The 17,392-nt window shown below is 46.0% G+C and overlaps 1 protein-coding gene across 2 annotated transcripts in view; it reads right to left on the reverse strand.

Annotated features, from left to right (window-relative positions):
- spcs2 (signal peptidase complex subunit 2) overlaps positions 1-17,392 on the reverse strand; it is a 30,942-nt gene that overhangs the window by 10,742 nt on the left and 2,808 nt on the right. Inside the window, exon 1 of one of the 2 annotated variants that reach the window (XM_069892233.1) lies at positions 5,668-5,779. The exons of the other annotated variant lie outside the window; for it this stretch is intronic. Within the exon in view, the coding sequence (XP_069748334.1) occupies positions 5,668-5,706 (39 nt within the window). The 5' untranslated portion in view covers positions 5,707-5,779. Of the gene's footprint in view, positions 1-5,667; positions 5,780-17,392 lie in introns of those variants that run through there. 2 annotated transcript variants of the gene reach the window in all.

Here is a 17,392-nt window from a genome sequence, read left to right on the forward strand (position 1 = left end):
CTGCAACATGACCTCATTATTCCCTATACTCTTTAGTTTTCCAAATTCTAAACAGTACATGATAAAACCTGTTGCAGTGATGACCCTCAAAAATGAGTACCATCATATGGTGATAAACGTGCTCACCTGGCCTGTCTTCACCATCCGTCAGCTAGCCAGCTGGTGCATCTCAGATGGAAACTCAGCTTGTGCTTAAATATCTGATCAAAGCCATCCAGGTATTTACATCCTATTCCACTTACTAACACTCAATTTCTTTGAAAAATGTTTTAGCAAAGAGTGTTTTGCTCTTCTGTGCAGAAGAACATGGAAAATTAATTTACCCAATCACATAAATTTATCCGATTTGGGTACCTGTCTACATTTTGCTCCTAGCTTGATGAAGGGCTCAAGCCTTGGTAATTATGTATCTTTATCTTTGATATATAAAATACATTTTCTCCAGCATTGTGTTTTAACTCTGATGTCCTTCATGTGAGCCCACACCACCCAAAGTTAGCGCTCAGCCACCCCTCAGTTCTGGGGCTGTTAAGGACGTTAAATTTGTTAAAAGATGAAACAATGGGGACACTGATACCTCTGAGCAGAAAGCCTTGCAAAAGGTAGTGGACACAGCCCAGTATATCACACTCAAATCTCTCTCCATCATCAAGAAAATATACATGGAATTCTGCTGTCAGAGAGCAGGAGCACTCATCAAGGATCCGCACCACCGAATGGGAAGAAGTTGGTGACGGTGCCGGGACCTTCCTCAGCTGCGCGATCCAGGGAAAGCGGGCGACCCGCAGCCCACCGGGCCGCACCCAGGATCGGCCTGCACCGACGGGGTATTTGGGTGGAGCCGTGGCGTCGGTTGGTGTATCTTGCAGACCTGTTTGGTTGCAGCAAGTAAGAAGTTATCGCCTTGTAGCATCCGCTGCGGCAGCGCTACCAAATAAAGAGACATCCACACAAGGTTGGTGTATCTTGCAGACCTGTTGGGTTGCAGCAAGTAAGAAGTTATCACCTTGTAGCATCCGCTGTGGCAGCGCTACCAAATAAAGAGACATCCACCCAAGGTGAGTGTAAAACAAAGACTGGCTTTTCTGGTTTAAATTCCCCACGTGTTCTCGCTGGCCCGCCAAATTCTGGTGACGTACCCCCCGACTTGCAGCAGTGATGTCATTGTGTCATGGCGTCACTCTCCGGCTGGCTGGCCGCTACGCGGAAGCTAGGCACTAGCTCCTTCTCGGCAGTGAAGGGGAGACCATGCCATCTTGGAGTGTCTGAGTGTTGCAGCGATTTGGCCTTTTTTGCTTGCCCGGTCGCTTGACGCACTACAATCTCAGCATTTATAAGGGGAAAATTCTTTCAATGTTTCATTCATTTTTATTACAGAATTCTTCCTAGATTATCTGTGTAACATTGAAGGTTATGGGTTTTCATGAACAGGGATCATGATTTTACTCATAATTTGGTGAGCCAAATTTTTTGCTAATGCTCTGTGAGATTCGAAATAAAAATGAAGTGACAAAAGAAAAAAAAGAAAAAAAAAGGATCCACACTACCCAGGACATGCTATGTTCTCATTGCTGCCACAACTCATAGCACCAGGTTCAAGAACAGCTGACCCTCACCCTTCAGTTTCCTCAACAACAAATTCAATCAAAGGCTCATTTAAAGACTCTAACTTTGCACGTTATTTAATACTGAACATTTATATTCAGTATTGCAAGAATCACAAGATATAGGAAAAAGTAAAATGCAAAAATCCGCACATACTGTGGTTGAAGTAAAAACACAATGCTGGAGAAACTCAGCGGGTCAAACAATGTACTTTATGTAGCAAAGATAAAGATACAGAACCAATGCTTCAGACTTGAGCTCTTCAACGTATGAGCAAACTTTAAGCAAGCACTATAAATGGGCGTCTGCCTATATTTTGCTACCTTGAACTTTGTTCGGGTGCCTGCCTACATCTTTCTACCATGAATTTTGTTCGGGCGCCTGCCTACATTTTGCGATTTTGAATTTTGATCAGGCGCATGCATACATTTTTCGAGTTTGAATTTTGTTCAGGTGCCTGCCTGCATCTTTCTACCTTGAATTTTGTTCGGGCGCCTGCCTACATCTTCCTGCCTTGAATTTTGTTCGGGCACCTGCCTACATCTTTCTGCCTTGAATTTCGTTCGGGCGCCTGCCTACATCTTTCTACCTTGAATTTTGTTCGGGCGCCTGCCTCCATCTTTCTGCCTTGAATTTTTTTCGGGCGCCTGCCTCCATCTTTCTACCTTGAATTTCGTTCGGGCGCCTGCCTCCATCTTCCTACCTTGAATTTTGTTTGGGCGCCCTGTCTACATCTTTCTACCTTGAATTTCGTTCGGTCATCTGTCTACATCTCTCTGCCTTGAATTTTGTTCAGGCGCCTGCCTCCATCTCTCTGCCTTGAATTACGTTTGGGCGCCTGTCTACATCTTTCTACCTTGAATTTTGTTCGGGCGCCCGTCTACATCGTTCTACCTTGAATTTTGTTCAGGTGCCTGTCTACATCTTTCTGCCTTGAATTTTTTTCGGGTGCCTGCCAACATCTTTCAACCTTGAATTTTGTTCGGGTGCCTGCCTACATCTTTCTGCCTTGAATTTTGTTCGGGCGCCTACCAACATCTTTCTACCTTGAATTTTGTTCGGGCGCCTGTCTCCATCTACCTTGAATTTTGTTAGGGTGCCTGTCTCCATCTTTCTAACTTGAATTTTGTTCGGGCGCCTGCCTCCATCTTTCTGCCTTGAATTTTGTTCGGGCGCCTGCCTCCATCTTTCTGCCTTGAATTTTGTTCGGGCGCCTATCTCCACCTTTCTACCTTGAATTTTGTTCGGGCGCCTGCCTGCATCTTTCTACCTTGAATTTTGTTTGGGCACCTGTCTACATCTCTCTGCCTTGAATTTTGTTCGGGTGCCTGCCTCCATCTCTCTGCCTTGAATTACGTTCGGGCGCCTGTCTACATCTTTCTGTCTTGAATTTTGTTCGGGCGCCTTTCTACATCGTTCTACCTTGAATTTTGTTCGGGCGCCTGTCTCCATCTTTCTACCTTGAATTTTGTTAGTGCGCCTGTCTACATCTTTCTACCTTGAATTTCTTTCGGGCATCTGTCTACATCTTTCTGCCTTGAATTTTGTTCGGGCGCCTGTCTACATCTTTCTACCTTGAATTTTGTTCGGGTGCCTGTCTACATTTTTCTGCCTTGAATTTTGTTCGGACGCCTGCCTCCATCTTTCTGCCTTGAATTTTGTTCGGGTGCCTGCCTTCATCTTTCTGCCTTGAATTTTGTTCGGGCGCCTGTCTACATCTTTCTGCCTTGAATTTTGTTCGGGCGCCTGCCTACATCTTTCTGCCTTGAATTTTGTTCGGGCGTCTGCCTGCATCTTTCTACCTTGAATTTTGTTCGGGCGCCTGTCTACATCTTTCTACCTTGAATTTCGTTTGGGCATCTGTCTACATCTTTCTGCCTTGAATTTTGTTCGGGCGCCTGCCTCCATCTCTCTGCCTTGAATTTCGTTCGGGTGCCTGTCTACATCTTTCTACCTTGAATTTTGTTCGAGCGCCTGTCTACATCTTTCTACCTTGAATTTCGTTCGGGCATCTGTCTACATCTTTCTGCCTTGAATTTTGTACGGGCGCCTGTCTACATTTTTCTACCTTGAATTTTGTTCGGGTGCCTGCCTCCATCTTTCTGCCTTGAATTTTGTTCGGGCGCCTGTCTACATCTTTCTGCCTTGAATTTTGTTCGGGTGCCTGCCTACATCTTTCAGCCTTGAATTTTGTTCGGGCGCCTGTCTACATCTTTCTGCCTTGAATTTTGTTCGGGCGCCTGTCTACATCTTTCTGCCTTGAATTTTGTTCGGCCGCCTGCCTCCATCTTTCTGCCTTGAATTTTGTTCGGGTGTCTGTCTACATCGTTCGACCTTGAATTTTGTTTGTGCGCCTGTCTACATCTTTCTGCCTTGAATTTTGTTCGGGCGCCTGCCTCCATCTTTCTGCCTTGAATTTTGTTCGGGTGCCTGTCTACATCTTTCTGCCTTGAATTTTGTTCGGGCGCCTCCAACATCTTTCTACCTTGTATTTTGTTCAGTGGCCTGTCTACATTTTGCGATTTTGAATTTTATTCGGGTGCCTGCCTACATTTTTCTGCCTTGAATTTTGTTCGGGCGCCTGTCTACATCTTTCTGCCTTGAATTTTGTTCGGGCGCCTGCCTACATCTTTCTACCTTGAATTTCTTTCGGGCATCTGTCTACATCTTTCTGCCTTGAATTTTGTTCGGGTGCCTGTCTACATCTTTCTACCTTGAATTTTGTTCGGGTGCCTGTCTACATCTTTCTGCCTTGAATTTTGTTTGTGCGCCTGTCTACATCTTTCTGCCTTGAATTTTGTTCGGGCACCTCCAACATCTTTCTACCTTGTATTTTGTTCAGTGGCCTGTCTACATTTTGCGATTTTGAATTTTATTTGGGTGCCTGTCTACATTTTTCTGCCTTGAATTTTGTTCGGGCGCTTGCCTCCATCTTTCTACCTTGAATTTTGTTCAGGCGCCTGTCTACATCGTTCTACCTTGAATTTTGTTCGGGCGCCTGTCTACATTTTTCTGCCTTGAATTTTGTTCGGGCGCCTCCAACATCTTTCTACCTTGTATTTTGTTCAGTGGCCTGTCTACATTTTGCGATTTTGAATTTTATTCGGGTGCCTGCCCACATTTTTCTGCCTTGAATTTTGTTCGGGCGCCTGCCTCCATCTTTCTACCTTGAATTTTGTTCAGGCGCCTGTCTATATCTTTCTAACTTGAATTTTGTTCGGGCGCCTGTCTACATCTTTCTGCCTTGAATTTTGTTCGGGTGCCTGTCTACATCTTTCTGCCTTGAATTTTGTTTGTGCGCCTGTCTACATCTTTCTGCCTTGAATTTTGTTCGGGCACCTCCAACATCTTTCTACCTTGTATTTTGTTCAGTGGCCTGTCTACATTTTGCGATTTTGAATTTTATTTGGGTGCCTGTCTACATTTTTCTGCCTTGAATTTTGTTCGGGCGCTTGCCTCCATCTTTCTACCTTGAATTTTGTTCAGGCGCCTGTCTACATTTTTCTGCCTTGAATTTTGTTCAGGCGCCTGTCTACATCGTTCTACCTTGAATTCTGTTCGGGCGCCTGTATACATTTTTCTACCTTGAATTTTGTTCGGGCGCCTGTCTACATTTTTCTGCCTTGAATTTTGTTCGGGCGCCTGTCTACATTTTTCTGCCTTGAATTTTGTTCGGGCGCCTGTCTACATTTTTCTACCTTGAATTTTGTTCGGGCGCCTGTCTACATTTTGCGATTTTGAATTTTGTTCGGGCGCCTGCCTCCATCTTTCTACCTTGAATTTTGTTCAGGCGCCTGTCTATATCTTTCTAACTTGAATTTTGTTCGGGCGCCTGTCTACATCTTGACCTGCTGAGTCCCTCCAGCGAGGTCTTTTTACTTCACTGGCCGATTCGGGGGCGCTGGGCTGGAATGGGGACGGAGCACAGGCTCCGACCTGAGGCAGGTTACCAGGTTGGCCCAACTTCCTGCCCATTCGCCGCCAGTTTCCCCCCTTTGGGACCACGGGGGAGACGGCAACGCCTTCGACCATCCGGCTGAAGGGCGCCAGGAGTTCACTTACTTTGGAGAGCAAACCGTTCTTCGGACCCTTCGACGCCATTTTATAAAGTCCAACCGACACGCCGGAAAGCCGAAGGAGGGAACGGAGCGTCCAACAAACGGACCAATCGGTGACTGCCTCGTAATGGTGACGTCACAGACACCAAAGGCGCTCGACGTGGAGTGAGACAAGAACGGCCATGCGCATGGCAGCGAAGCGATCGAAGGACGGTGAAACTGCATTACCCATCGACCTTTGCGCGTGCATTGACTAATAACATAATGGCCACCGCCCGCGGAATGTGATGGGAGTTGTAGGCCTTCAGTCGGCCATTTGCTGTCGCGTCGCGGTTGCTATAGTTACCGACGGCCCGATGGAAAATGGTACCAATTCAGGCAACGTTCAATGAATCATCCAAACCGAGGAGGGTGAAGCCACGACGAGGGAAAGTCGTGACCGTGGTAAAACCGGGTCGGGGGGTGGGAGGTGTTCAGAGAGCCCTTGTGGCCCCCCGGGGTAGAGGGGGCAGCGAAAGCCCTGTAGCCCCCCGCCAGTGAGGGTCAGTCAGGGTGGGTGTGGGTGTGTACAAAAATACTCTGGCTGTGGACAATGTGAAAGGAGAACAGAACAACTCGCCAATAAAGGAGGTGTTTGAAGAGACATCCAGCTGGAACCAACACTTGCAGGGAGATTGACCCTCTCAACAAGTCAAAACTTCACTCTCTGATCTTGGGGTCTCAGTTTCTCTGGTGACCTTCGCTGGGGTCCATGTTTTCAACATCGCCTCTCGAATGTGCACGAGCTTCTCTCTGAAGGGTCCGGGCAATCTTCGTTATGACGCTGGCGTCCTTCTTCTTGCCTGTCAGCCAGTCTCCTCCTGGTCTTCTGGAGGATTGTTGTCTATCTCCTGCCATTGAGAAGTTCTGGCGGGGACTTCACGTCAGCCCTTAAAGGTGTTGCACGTCATGATATAGAAGAGCGAGGGATGGGTCTTCTTTGGCTTCCCATCACCTTTGGGCTAGTATGGGGATGATGTAGTGATAACAAACTCATACTCTGCAGTTGGCTTTCTGAATTCTTGTGATGTGAACTGTGTTCCATTGTCACATATTACTCCTTGTTCAGCAAAGAGCGCTCTCATTTCTCAGGTGAGAGTTGACACTCTCAGGTCTTTCACCCTTTTGATGAATGGAAATTTAGAGGAGGAGCAGACTACTATTAAATACCACTCTTGATCCTCGGTGAATAAGTCTGCTTCCGCCGTGTGCCATGCCTTGGAAGGTACTTCTGTGCAAATCATTTCCTCTTTATTGTGTATTTCTGTAATTTTGGCATATTTGATATGTGACTGGAGGTCGGTTCTCCAATGGATTATCTTTGTTGATCCTTTTGGATGGATCTCATAATTGACAGAGAACAATTTCAACTCCCAGCAGCTGTTCAGACCTAGAATTACTGGTCCGCCTGCATATACCACATAGAGCGTACAGAGGATGTTCTTCCCTTATGGCAGTCATTGATCTTAGCTCTCCCCAGCTGCTTGATCATGGGTCCATTAATCGATCAAAGGCTGTTAATGTGAAATTTGCTGATTCCAATGCACTGTCTTTTGGGTAAGGTCCGCCCCCTCTTAAAATCCACCTCCTTCCCATTATCGGCCGAACCCCAGACGGGTTTCAACTACGTTCAGAGCTATATCGCAAAGGCCACCATGCATGCAGTGAATGAGAACGCACCCTACTAGGTAGAAAGTGATGCCTCTGACATGGCTCTGGCCATGACCCTTAACCAGGTGGGCAGACCAGTTGCCTTTTTATTCCGCACCCTACAAGGCCATGAGCTTCAGAACCCATCAGACCTGGCTTGGCTAATGGCCTCAAACCATTGTAGAGGCCATTAGCACTGGAGGCATTACTTGGCTGGCAGAAAATGTACACTTCTCACTGACCAGCGAATGGTGGCATTTCATCAAGGCACGCAACCTCCACTACACCATTGAGAATATCAGGGAAATGACCAGGTCCTGCCAGGTCTGTGCAGAGTGCAAGCTGCACTTCTACCGTCCTGACAAAGCGCACCTGATAAAGGCATCCTGCCCCTTCGAACGACTCTGTGTCGATTTCAAGGGTCGCCTCCATTCCACCAACGGAAACATGTACTTTCTCAACGTCATTAACGAGTACTCACGTTTTCCGCTCGCCATCCCCTGCCCAGACATGACCACCACCACAGTCATCAGGGTCTTGCACTCTATTTTCACCCTGTTCGGGTATCCCAACTATATCCATAGTGTCCGGGGCTCATCATTTATGAGCGAAGACCTACACCAGTATCTGCTTGTAAGAGGCATTGCCTCAAGCAGGACAACTAGCTACAATACCCAGGGAGACAGACAAGTTGAAAAGAGAATGTGATTGTATGAAATTGGCTCTCCGGTCCAAAGGCTTTCCAGACTCACGCTGGCAAGAAGTCCTACCCATGGCGCTCCACTCCATAAGGTTACTCTTCTGGACAGCAACCAACGCAACTCCTCACAAACTTATGTTTATGTTCCAGAGGAAATCCACATCTGGGGCTACTCTCCTGGCTTGGCTAATGGCACCAAGGCCCGTGCTACTGAGAAAGCATGTGAGGAGGAGCAAGACAGACCCCCGATCGAGTGGGGGCACCTGCTGCACGCCAACCTAACATATGCCTACATGCCATACCCTGATGGCAGAAATGACACCGTCTCATTCAGAGACCTGGCACCCGCCGGAACTGAAGATCTGATGTCTCAAGTAAGGCAGGAACTACTGAGAACTCCATTCAGGGTCCTGGAGGACACTGCTTGGGAAGTGGTCCAATCCACTCCACGACCAGAGATGGTGCCCTCGAGATCCACTGACCCTGTACCACAAAGGGTCCAGGAAGTTAAGAAAGCCCAAAGTCCTCCAGTGCTGCAGCGTTCGACCAGAATAACTAGACCCCCTGACAGACTTAACATAAATATTTGCAAATTATTCATTTTTTTTGAATGAGTGGTCTCTGTTTTTCACCCACAGGCTCTATTCTGAAGGAAGGGGTGAATGCAGTGAACTGAAATTCACTGTATGTATTGTTCTGAAGGCTGGTTGCTCCTTTGGCTCCACCCTCACTTACCCCAGTATAAACCCTGGTTTTCCTGCCTTACCTCAGATTTACCTGAGGACTATTGTGTCTACTGGCTATTAAAAGCGTGTTTATACTCCTCACTTATCTCAGTCATATTGCACCGAATTCGATACATTTGCAAAGACATTGTGATTTTGCAAGGGAGAACCATTCTCCCAAAATGGGTTTTTAAAGCAGCTCTTGTAGCCATATGTTCTGTGGAATTCAAAGCAAAGCATGCTCTGTGAATGACTGGGCCTTTTCGTGGATTGACCTGTGCAGGAGGGTCTTGTTGGGAAGCAAAGTGCTTCATTTTGATTGTGACAAACAGTGGAGGTCACTTGGAGAGACCGCTTCATTTTAAGTGTGACTAGCAGTGAAGTTACTTGGAGAGACCAGTGCCAGGGTCTTGATAGTTTCATGGAGATCACCCAGTTCGAGTCTATCCTACCAAAGGTCCAGGAGTGTAATGACCACAGCTCGTGTGGATGGACATTTCTTCAAAGGCAATGCAAGAAGAATTTGTGAATCTGTAGCAGCTACAACTCCAGTCTCCCCATCAGTTCAAGATTAATTCTGGGCACCAAATTTCAAAGGGCTACGCTTCAACACTGAACTCAAAAGACTGAAGTTTGAAGTAAATTTCTGGATTTTGGCCTTGACTATTGTGGTTTGGGTATCTCTCTCACACACACACACACACACACACACACACACACACACACACACACACACACACACACACACACACACACACACACACACACACACGACTATAGTTTGAGTTAAAAATTACACTGTCTGGTTAATTGTCTATTGCTGCTTGTTATGCGTTTCGTGACAGTACACAGGACATCATGTACAATCCTGAGATTCTTTTGGCCTGAAATTTTAGTTATCGGTAGTGCAAAAAACTGAATAAAAGATATGTATACAAGAAAGAGAAATGTAATCAAAGAAAGGAGTGCCAACAAACTGAAATACAGAAAATAAATATTCCTTTATAAATAATATGCAAAGTAGAGTCCTTAAATGATTGCACTTGTTAGTTTAGAGTCTGAATGTGGAGGGATTACAACTATTGAACCTGGTCTCAACAGATCTCACAGAGTTTTGTGGCTCCTGTACCTCTTTCCTGATGGACACAGAAGATGTTCCATCCTTTGTAGAGATGAATGGGGACAGGGTTGCACCCTCCCAGAAAACCTCGAAGAATCAGCCCTCAAGTCAGCGTCCACTGAATTGAATTGACAAAGATAGAGAGTAAATTTTTCTTTTGCATGCTATTCAGTAGGTCAATCCATATTTTAAGTGGAATAGGTATTGCAAATTAAATCGAAGGTGCAGAATATAGTGTTACAGAGAAAGGATTCAGTTAGAAATGAAGTTTTATCATTTTACTAATGAGAGGACCATTCGATAGTCTCTTAACAGCAGGGAAATAAACTGTTCTTGAATCTGGTGAGGGGAGAGCAAGCAAGAATTTAGAAGCAGAAAAAGAAAATGTTGTGATGGGAAATAATGTTTTCTGCACCAAAGGTGATGTGCATTATGTCTTGTGTGTCTGCATGTTTTGCACTGAGGGCAGGAGAATGCTGTTTCATTGAATTGTACTTGTGCAATCAGATGACAATAACTTGACTTGTGTTTAAAAATATGTGTTGCTTGTCTGGTACATGTATTAAGACCTGGTCTAAGATAGGGGAAGGGAGAAAGTCAAGGATTATCGTGAACGTTGGTACCAATAACAAAGGCAGGCCTACGAAAGAGGTTCTGCATGGTTATTTGAACATCTGTGGCAATGCTCACCTCTTTCTTGATCTCTCTGACACCATCTCAGAAAACAAGCTGTCTACACACATCTATAAACCCACTAACTCCCATAGTTAATGCAACTGCACCTCTTTCCACCTGTCTCTTGGAAGAATTCTATTCCCATTTCTTGATTCCTCAGGACATCTGAGATGTCTTCCTTCTGTAGAAAACATGTCTTCTCCTCTACTGTCATTTAATCCTTACCCGCATCTCCTCCATTTCCCGCGCATCTCCCCTGGTTCCCTCAGCAACCCCCCAACCCCTTGTGGTGGAACACTGTATTGGAATCATTGTATTGATTGCCTCACCCCCTCCCCCCATACTGTAACTCCTCCCCCTCCAAGACTCCTAATAAAGGTGGTATTGCCCAATCCCCTCCCTCAGTACTGCCTTGGAATCAGGCCAACAGCATGTAAGATATGACTGTAAGGTTATAGTGATTAAAGCCAATTAATCTCGACTTTTTGTTTGTCGGGTATAATTGATAACGCTACAATTTATTCACTGTACCTACATGCCATGGACAAGGCTATTCGAGCAGAGAGGCTAGACAACAACCCCAAGGATCCAGAGGCCTCTAAAAAATTTGGTCAGTGGCTGGACTGTCTGAACACCTTTATGAGGTGACACGACATCCAGGAAGAGGTCAATAAGAGAGGCCTACTGTTTGCACAGCTCGTCCACTGTGTTTTCCAGATGAATAGAGACTGTGAGACTTACTCAGCCACTATGGGGCTCTTGCAGAAAGCAGTATCTGGCCCTAAAGAACGTGATCTAAGCCTGGACAGCCGTTGACAAACACCTGGTGAGTCCGTTGACGAATATATTCAAGCCTTGCAGGAGCTGGGGAAGAGCTTGTGGCTGTACCGATGTCACATCAGCTGTCTACCAGGAGGAACTGATCAGGGGCACCTATGTGGGCAGTCTCAGGTCTGATCATATCAGACAAAGGCTTATGGAGATGGGTGATTGGACCCTGCAGGACTTGGCTGATCTCGCAAAGGAACTAGAGATAGCCCAACAGAGCTTTACTCCACCGGCAGTGCACCTGCTTCGTGGGGAGTCTCGGCACCACCATCTTGGGATACAGGGTCCCAAACTGCAGACCTATTACTGAGCACCTGAAGTACTATTACTGTGGCCAGACAAAGCACCTGCAGAAGAACTGCCCTGATAGAAGCACAACCTGTTCTAGCTGTGGAAGGAAAGGACACTACATACAAGCATGTAGGTCCAGACTTTCCTCTTGTAGTACCGCATGCAAACAGTGACCGTTGCCATCTTGGACCATGTCACTTCTGGTCATGGAAAACAGCACACTGGAGGCCTGCATATGACGCCCAGGGTCGACGTCACTTTCAATTTCACTTCTGGCGGTGGCTGCGTGCAAACCATGGGGGCAGACATCTTCAGGTCAGACATCTTGGAGGCCAGATATACTAGTGAGTTAGACAACAAACTGACACTGGCATCCATCGTTCAGGATCAGAGCAGCCCACATTAATTAGCAATTGGACATTTGAGGTAAATTGCTGCATTATGAACTGCTTGCTTGACACGGGAAGTTCTGAAAGCTTCATACACCCGGGTATCATACAGCACTGTTCCCTCACAGTGACGCCAGTCCAGTGTAAAATCTCATTGGTCTCCAAGTCACATTCGACCAAAATCCAAGGGAGCTACACAGTAACGCTAACTGAGAGTGGCACCAAGTACAAGGATTTTAAATTGCTCGTGATGTCACAACTCTGTGCACTGGTCATTACTGAGGCTTGACTTCCAGTGCCAATTTAAAAGTGTTCTGATGGAATATGATGGGCCCCATGGTCCATAATAGCCAAATTTTAAACCACCCACCCGTCTCCCTGAACACAGCCAATCAACGACTCAAACACCACCCACTGCTTACAGCCTGCAGTTTGTCCACCCTCAAGGTCCCACCAACACCCCCCCCCCCCCAAAAATCTCACTCCCGACTGAAAGCCAGTGGCAACTAATAGCAGGTGATGCATTCACAGTGACAACCTTTTTCAAGGGTGAGGTTAAGTGACTCTTGGCAGAGGGAATCATAGAGCCCAGCACCAGCCCTTGGAGAGCACAGGTGGTGGTGGTGAAGAGCTGAGAGAAGCACAGGATGGTCGAAGACTACCCTCTTGGACACCTACCCCTCCCTGAACAAGATTGCCCAATACTGGGACTTCTCCACCATTGACCTTAAGTCAGCCTATCACCAGCTCCTGATCTGCCCGGAGGACAACACATACACTGTGTTCAAGGTGGACAGAGTTTTGGTCTTCCAGAGGGAGATGGACCAAATGGTGGATGACCATCAATTGAAAGCCATGTTTCCCTACCTGGACAATGTGACCATCTGTGGCCATGACCTGTAGGACCATGATGCTAACTGCAAAAATTCCTCCAGACAGCAAAAGCCCTGTTCAGCACTTCACATCTGGCTATACAGTATTAGGGTGTGTGGTGGAGAATGGAGTTATTGGACATGACCCTGAACATATGTGGCCCCTGCTGGAGCTCCCACGCCCCCATAAACTCAAGGCCCTGGAAAGGTGCCTGGGATTCTTTTCATACTATGCACAATCGATCCTATATTATGCAGACAAAGCCCACCCCCTGGTAAAGACTACTACTTTTCCCACGATGGCAGAAGCCAAAGTGGCCTTCACTCACATCAAAGGCGACATTTCCAAGGCGGTGATGCATGCCATAGAAGAATCCATCCCATTCCAGGTGGAGAGCGATGCATCCGATTTCACCCTGGCTGCTACGCTGAACCAGGCAGGCACGCTGGGTCATTTTTCTCCTGTACCCTCCAGGACCCCAAACTCTGGCATTCAGCCATTGAGAAAGAGGTCCAGGCCATAGTGGAAGCTGTGCACCATTGGAGGCATTACCTAGCCGGCAAACCATTCACCCTGCTGACTGACCAACGTGCAGTTGCATTTATGTTTAGCAATAAACAGTGGGGAAAAATTAAGAACAAGATCCTGAGGTGGGGAATTGAACTGTCCACCTACAACTGTGAGATCTTGTACCGGCCCGGGAAGCTCAATGAGCCACTTGATACCCTGTCGCAGAGTACCGAGAAGATTGTCTCCAAGCCCTACACTACGCCCTCTGCCACCCTGGGATCACCAGGCTCTATCACTTTGTGAGAGTCCACAACCTCCCGTTCTTGGTTGAGGACCTAGGGAGGTGCCTGGTCTGTGCGGAGTGCAAGCTGCACTTCTACCAGCCGGAAAAAGCTCACCTGATCAAGGGCACCCACCCCTTTAAACATTTAAGTATGGACTTCAAGGCGACCCCCCCCCCCCCCCACGAACTGGAATGTGTATTTTCTCAACATATGATTCCTGTTCTCATCCCCTGCCCAGATATGACTACAGCTATTGTAATTAAGTCCCTGTGTAATCTCTTCATGCTCTTCAGATACCCAAGTTATATTCACAGTGACCGGGGGGTCCTCATTTATGTCAGGAGTTGCACCAATACCTGCTGGCCAAAGCCATAGACACAAGTAGGACAAGATGGAAAGGGAGAACAGCACCATTTGGAGGTCAGTTCTCCTGTCAAAAGGGCTACCCGTCTCCCAGTGGCAAGAGGTCCCACCAGAGGTGCTCCATGCCAACAGGTTCCTCCTCGGTACGGCGACAAATATGACCCCACATGGAAAATGATTCTCCTTCCTCAGGAGGTTGGTGTTGAGAACAAGCTACTGGTCTGGCCGACAACCCCAGGACCTATGCTAATCCAGAGACGCACCAGAATCCACAAAGCAGACTGCTTGGTTAAGAAGGTCCACCTCCTCCATGCAAACCCCCAGTATGCCTACGTGCAGTACCAGAATTGGTGGAGAGACACTGTTTCTGTCCTGGACCTGGCTTATGCAGGGGTCTCCACAACTGAGGTGCTCACTGAACTGACTTGGTTGATCGATCAATACCCCCTTTCCACACAACTAGCAGAGACGTGGTCAAGAATCTGACCCCACCATCGGCACCAGCTGCACTGGCCCAACCCCAACCCACACACCCTGCCCCCGAACCAGCCCTTATTAATTCTGTTCTGCCATCCGAATCGCAGCCCATCACGCAGAGCACTGCCCAGGAGCCTAAGCAACACCACAGGTGGCAGTGCTGTGGTCAGTTCAATGGATGAAACCACCAGATAGACTGAACCTGTAAATAGATTCTGAATGAACTCTGACACTTCACCCCGCCGGACTTTTTTTCAAAAGAAGAGGTGAATGTGGTGGAACACTGTATTGCGGTCATTGTGCTGGTTGCCCCGCCCCAAATACTGTAACCCGTCCCCCTCTAGGATTCCTAATAAAGGCAGTGGTATCACCCAATCCCCTCTCTCAGTACTGCCTTGGAATTGGGCCAACAGCATGTAAGATATGACTGTAAGGTTATACTGATTAAAGCCTATTAATCCTGACCTGGTCTGTTGGGTCTCATTGATAGAGCTACACAGCCCTGATGAGACCTAACAAGGACAAGTTACCTTTAATTTCCTATAAATGTTGCATGACCTGCAGAGTTTCTCCTGCATGTTTGTGTATTGCAATTGACCCCTGTGTCTGTTGAGCCATGTGGAAATTGAAATAGTATCAATAAGATGAAACAAATGAATGCATGGCTCATCCACTGCTGTGGTAGTAGTTTCAGTGTGTAGGCCATGATGCTAATACTGTGGAAAATAAGAGCTGCACCATGAAGAGAGTCTAAACCTTTTCAACCGGGCAGCATGGATAGCATAACAGTAAGAGCCATGCTGTTATAGCGCCAGCAACCAGGACCAGGGTTTGAATCATGCGCTAAGTAGTTTGCATGTTTTCTCTGTGTCTGCGTGAGTTTCCTCCCACTGTTCAAAAAAACGTACTGGGGGTGTTGGTTAATTGGATGTAATTGGGCGGCACGGACTTATGGGCCAAATGGGCCTGTATTCCACCCAACTGTTAAATAAATAACTTTTTCAACTACCTAAATAGTAAATAGTAGGGTCTGAGATCCAAGTATCAATGATCGATCTAGAAATATGACAAATATTTTTAAAAACTGTGATTGGATGGGATAGGGATTACAAATCCAAAAGTCAATCCGTTGATAAGATTGGAGACTATGAAATACTATGACTAAACAAAATAATCTTCTGAATTGTAAAGAAAACTTGAACTATATGCAATTAATAACATTAACTATCATCTGATAGACATAACAGAGACATGCCCACAGAGGCTTGAATACTAAAGATGCATGACATGTAGGAAGGTCAGGAAGTGAGGAACAGCTGAAGGAGTAGCTTCATTAATTATTATGATCAAAGCACCAGAGAGAGGGTTGACCCAAGTTCTATAGGATTAGATGGAGATGAAAAATAATGACATCGCATGGCAGAAATGAATAACCCCCAACGGCAAGCAACCACTTGGAGGATTGGAATATAAAGGTTGAGAAAATGGGAATTTGTCAGAGTACAGAGAAAAATCAGAGGGATTTTTATCTACATACAGACAGGAAAAAACAAATGGGCAAAACTAGTTGAGGTGAGAATTTCAGATTTCATGAGATTTTCTTAGAACAGCATGTCTGAAGCTCCCAACCAGGTCTATGCAGAAGTTTGAGAGAGAGAGAGAAGAGATCTGAGAATAGTATCTCAAATAAGATCAACTATGAGGAGGTTGACACAAAGTTAGCTAAAATGAACTGGCAAACTAGTTTACGGGGGTCAAACTTGTGGGGAACATTTCCCCGCACCGATCCCTGCAGCACACCACTAGTCACAGGCCTCCAGTCTGAGAAGTAATTGTCCACAGCCACTCACTGGCTTCTCTCACACAGCCAATGTTTTTGAATATTTTAATATGAGATTTCACATCCAAAGTACAGAGTACCTATGGATAGATGTTAAAATTCTCAAAGATACACGACACTTAAAATCACCAATGCCTGAAGAGGGCGCACAAAATCAATGAACCAGTGTGGACTCGAAAGGCCAACATGGCCTGTTTCCGCTCCATAAATGGTTATATGGTTATATAAATGTTCAAAGGGGAAGACCCACCTGCAGTTCACTAAAGATAAAACATAATTTCACAAAGATGAATGGCAGGTCAAAAGATTGGGCAGAATACTAAGAGGGTGGCAGAGGCAGAGAGTCCCAAATGAAATAGCTCGATGAGGATTAGAATTTTCAAGGCATAGTTGGTCATTGGGATTAGTACTTGGTGGTCAATATTGATAAATTAGGCTAAAGGTCCTTTGTCCATGCTGTATAACTCCATGACAGTATAATAGAAAAGAGTAAATGAATGTCTACAAGATAATAAGGAAAATATGGGATAACGCTATCCTAAAATGTAAGAGTTTCTCTGAATATATAAAAAAAAGCAGAACATTGGTCCAATTGAAAATGCCTGGGTAATTAATAATGGAAACCAAGGAGATGACAGATGAATCTTAGAAGTATTTTGCATCAGGCTTCTCTTGAGGGAATACAAGTAACATCTTAGAAATACCTTTTTCTCTTAGTCATTGGAACTCTCTTTCCCAAAAGTATGTGGAAATGTTTTTGAGGCAGAAGGATGGTGCTTGCTAAGCAAGGAGGTGAAAGGTTACCACATTGAGAAGGGAACGCAGAGTTGAAGATGCAATCAGATCAATGGTGGAATAATCTTGAGGGGCTGAGTGGCCTAATCTTGCTACCACTTCACCTTTACATTTTACTGAATTCATATTTTTTTCTCCGTTGTAGCTTTGGTATATTTTTGCTTGTGGTA

This window comes from Narcine bancroftii, chromosome 7, assembly GCF_036971445.1.
Source record: "Narcine bancroftii isolate sNarBan1 chromosome 7, sNarBan1.hap1, whole genome shotgun sequence".
Classification (NCBI taxonomy): domain Eukaryota; kingdom Metazoa; phylum Chordata; class Chondrichthyes; order Torpediniformes; family Narcinidae; genus Narcine; species Narcine bancroftii.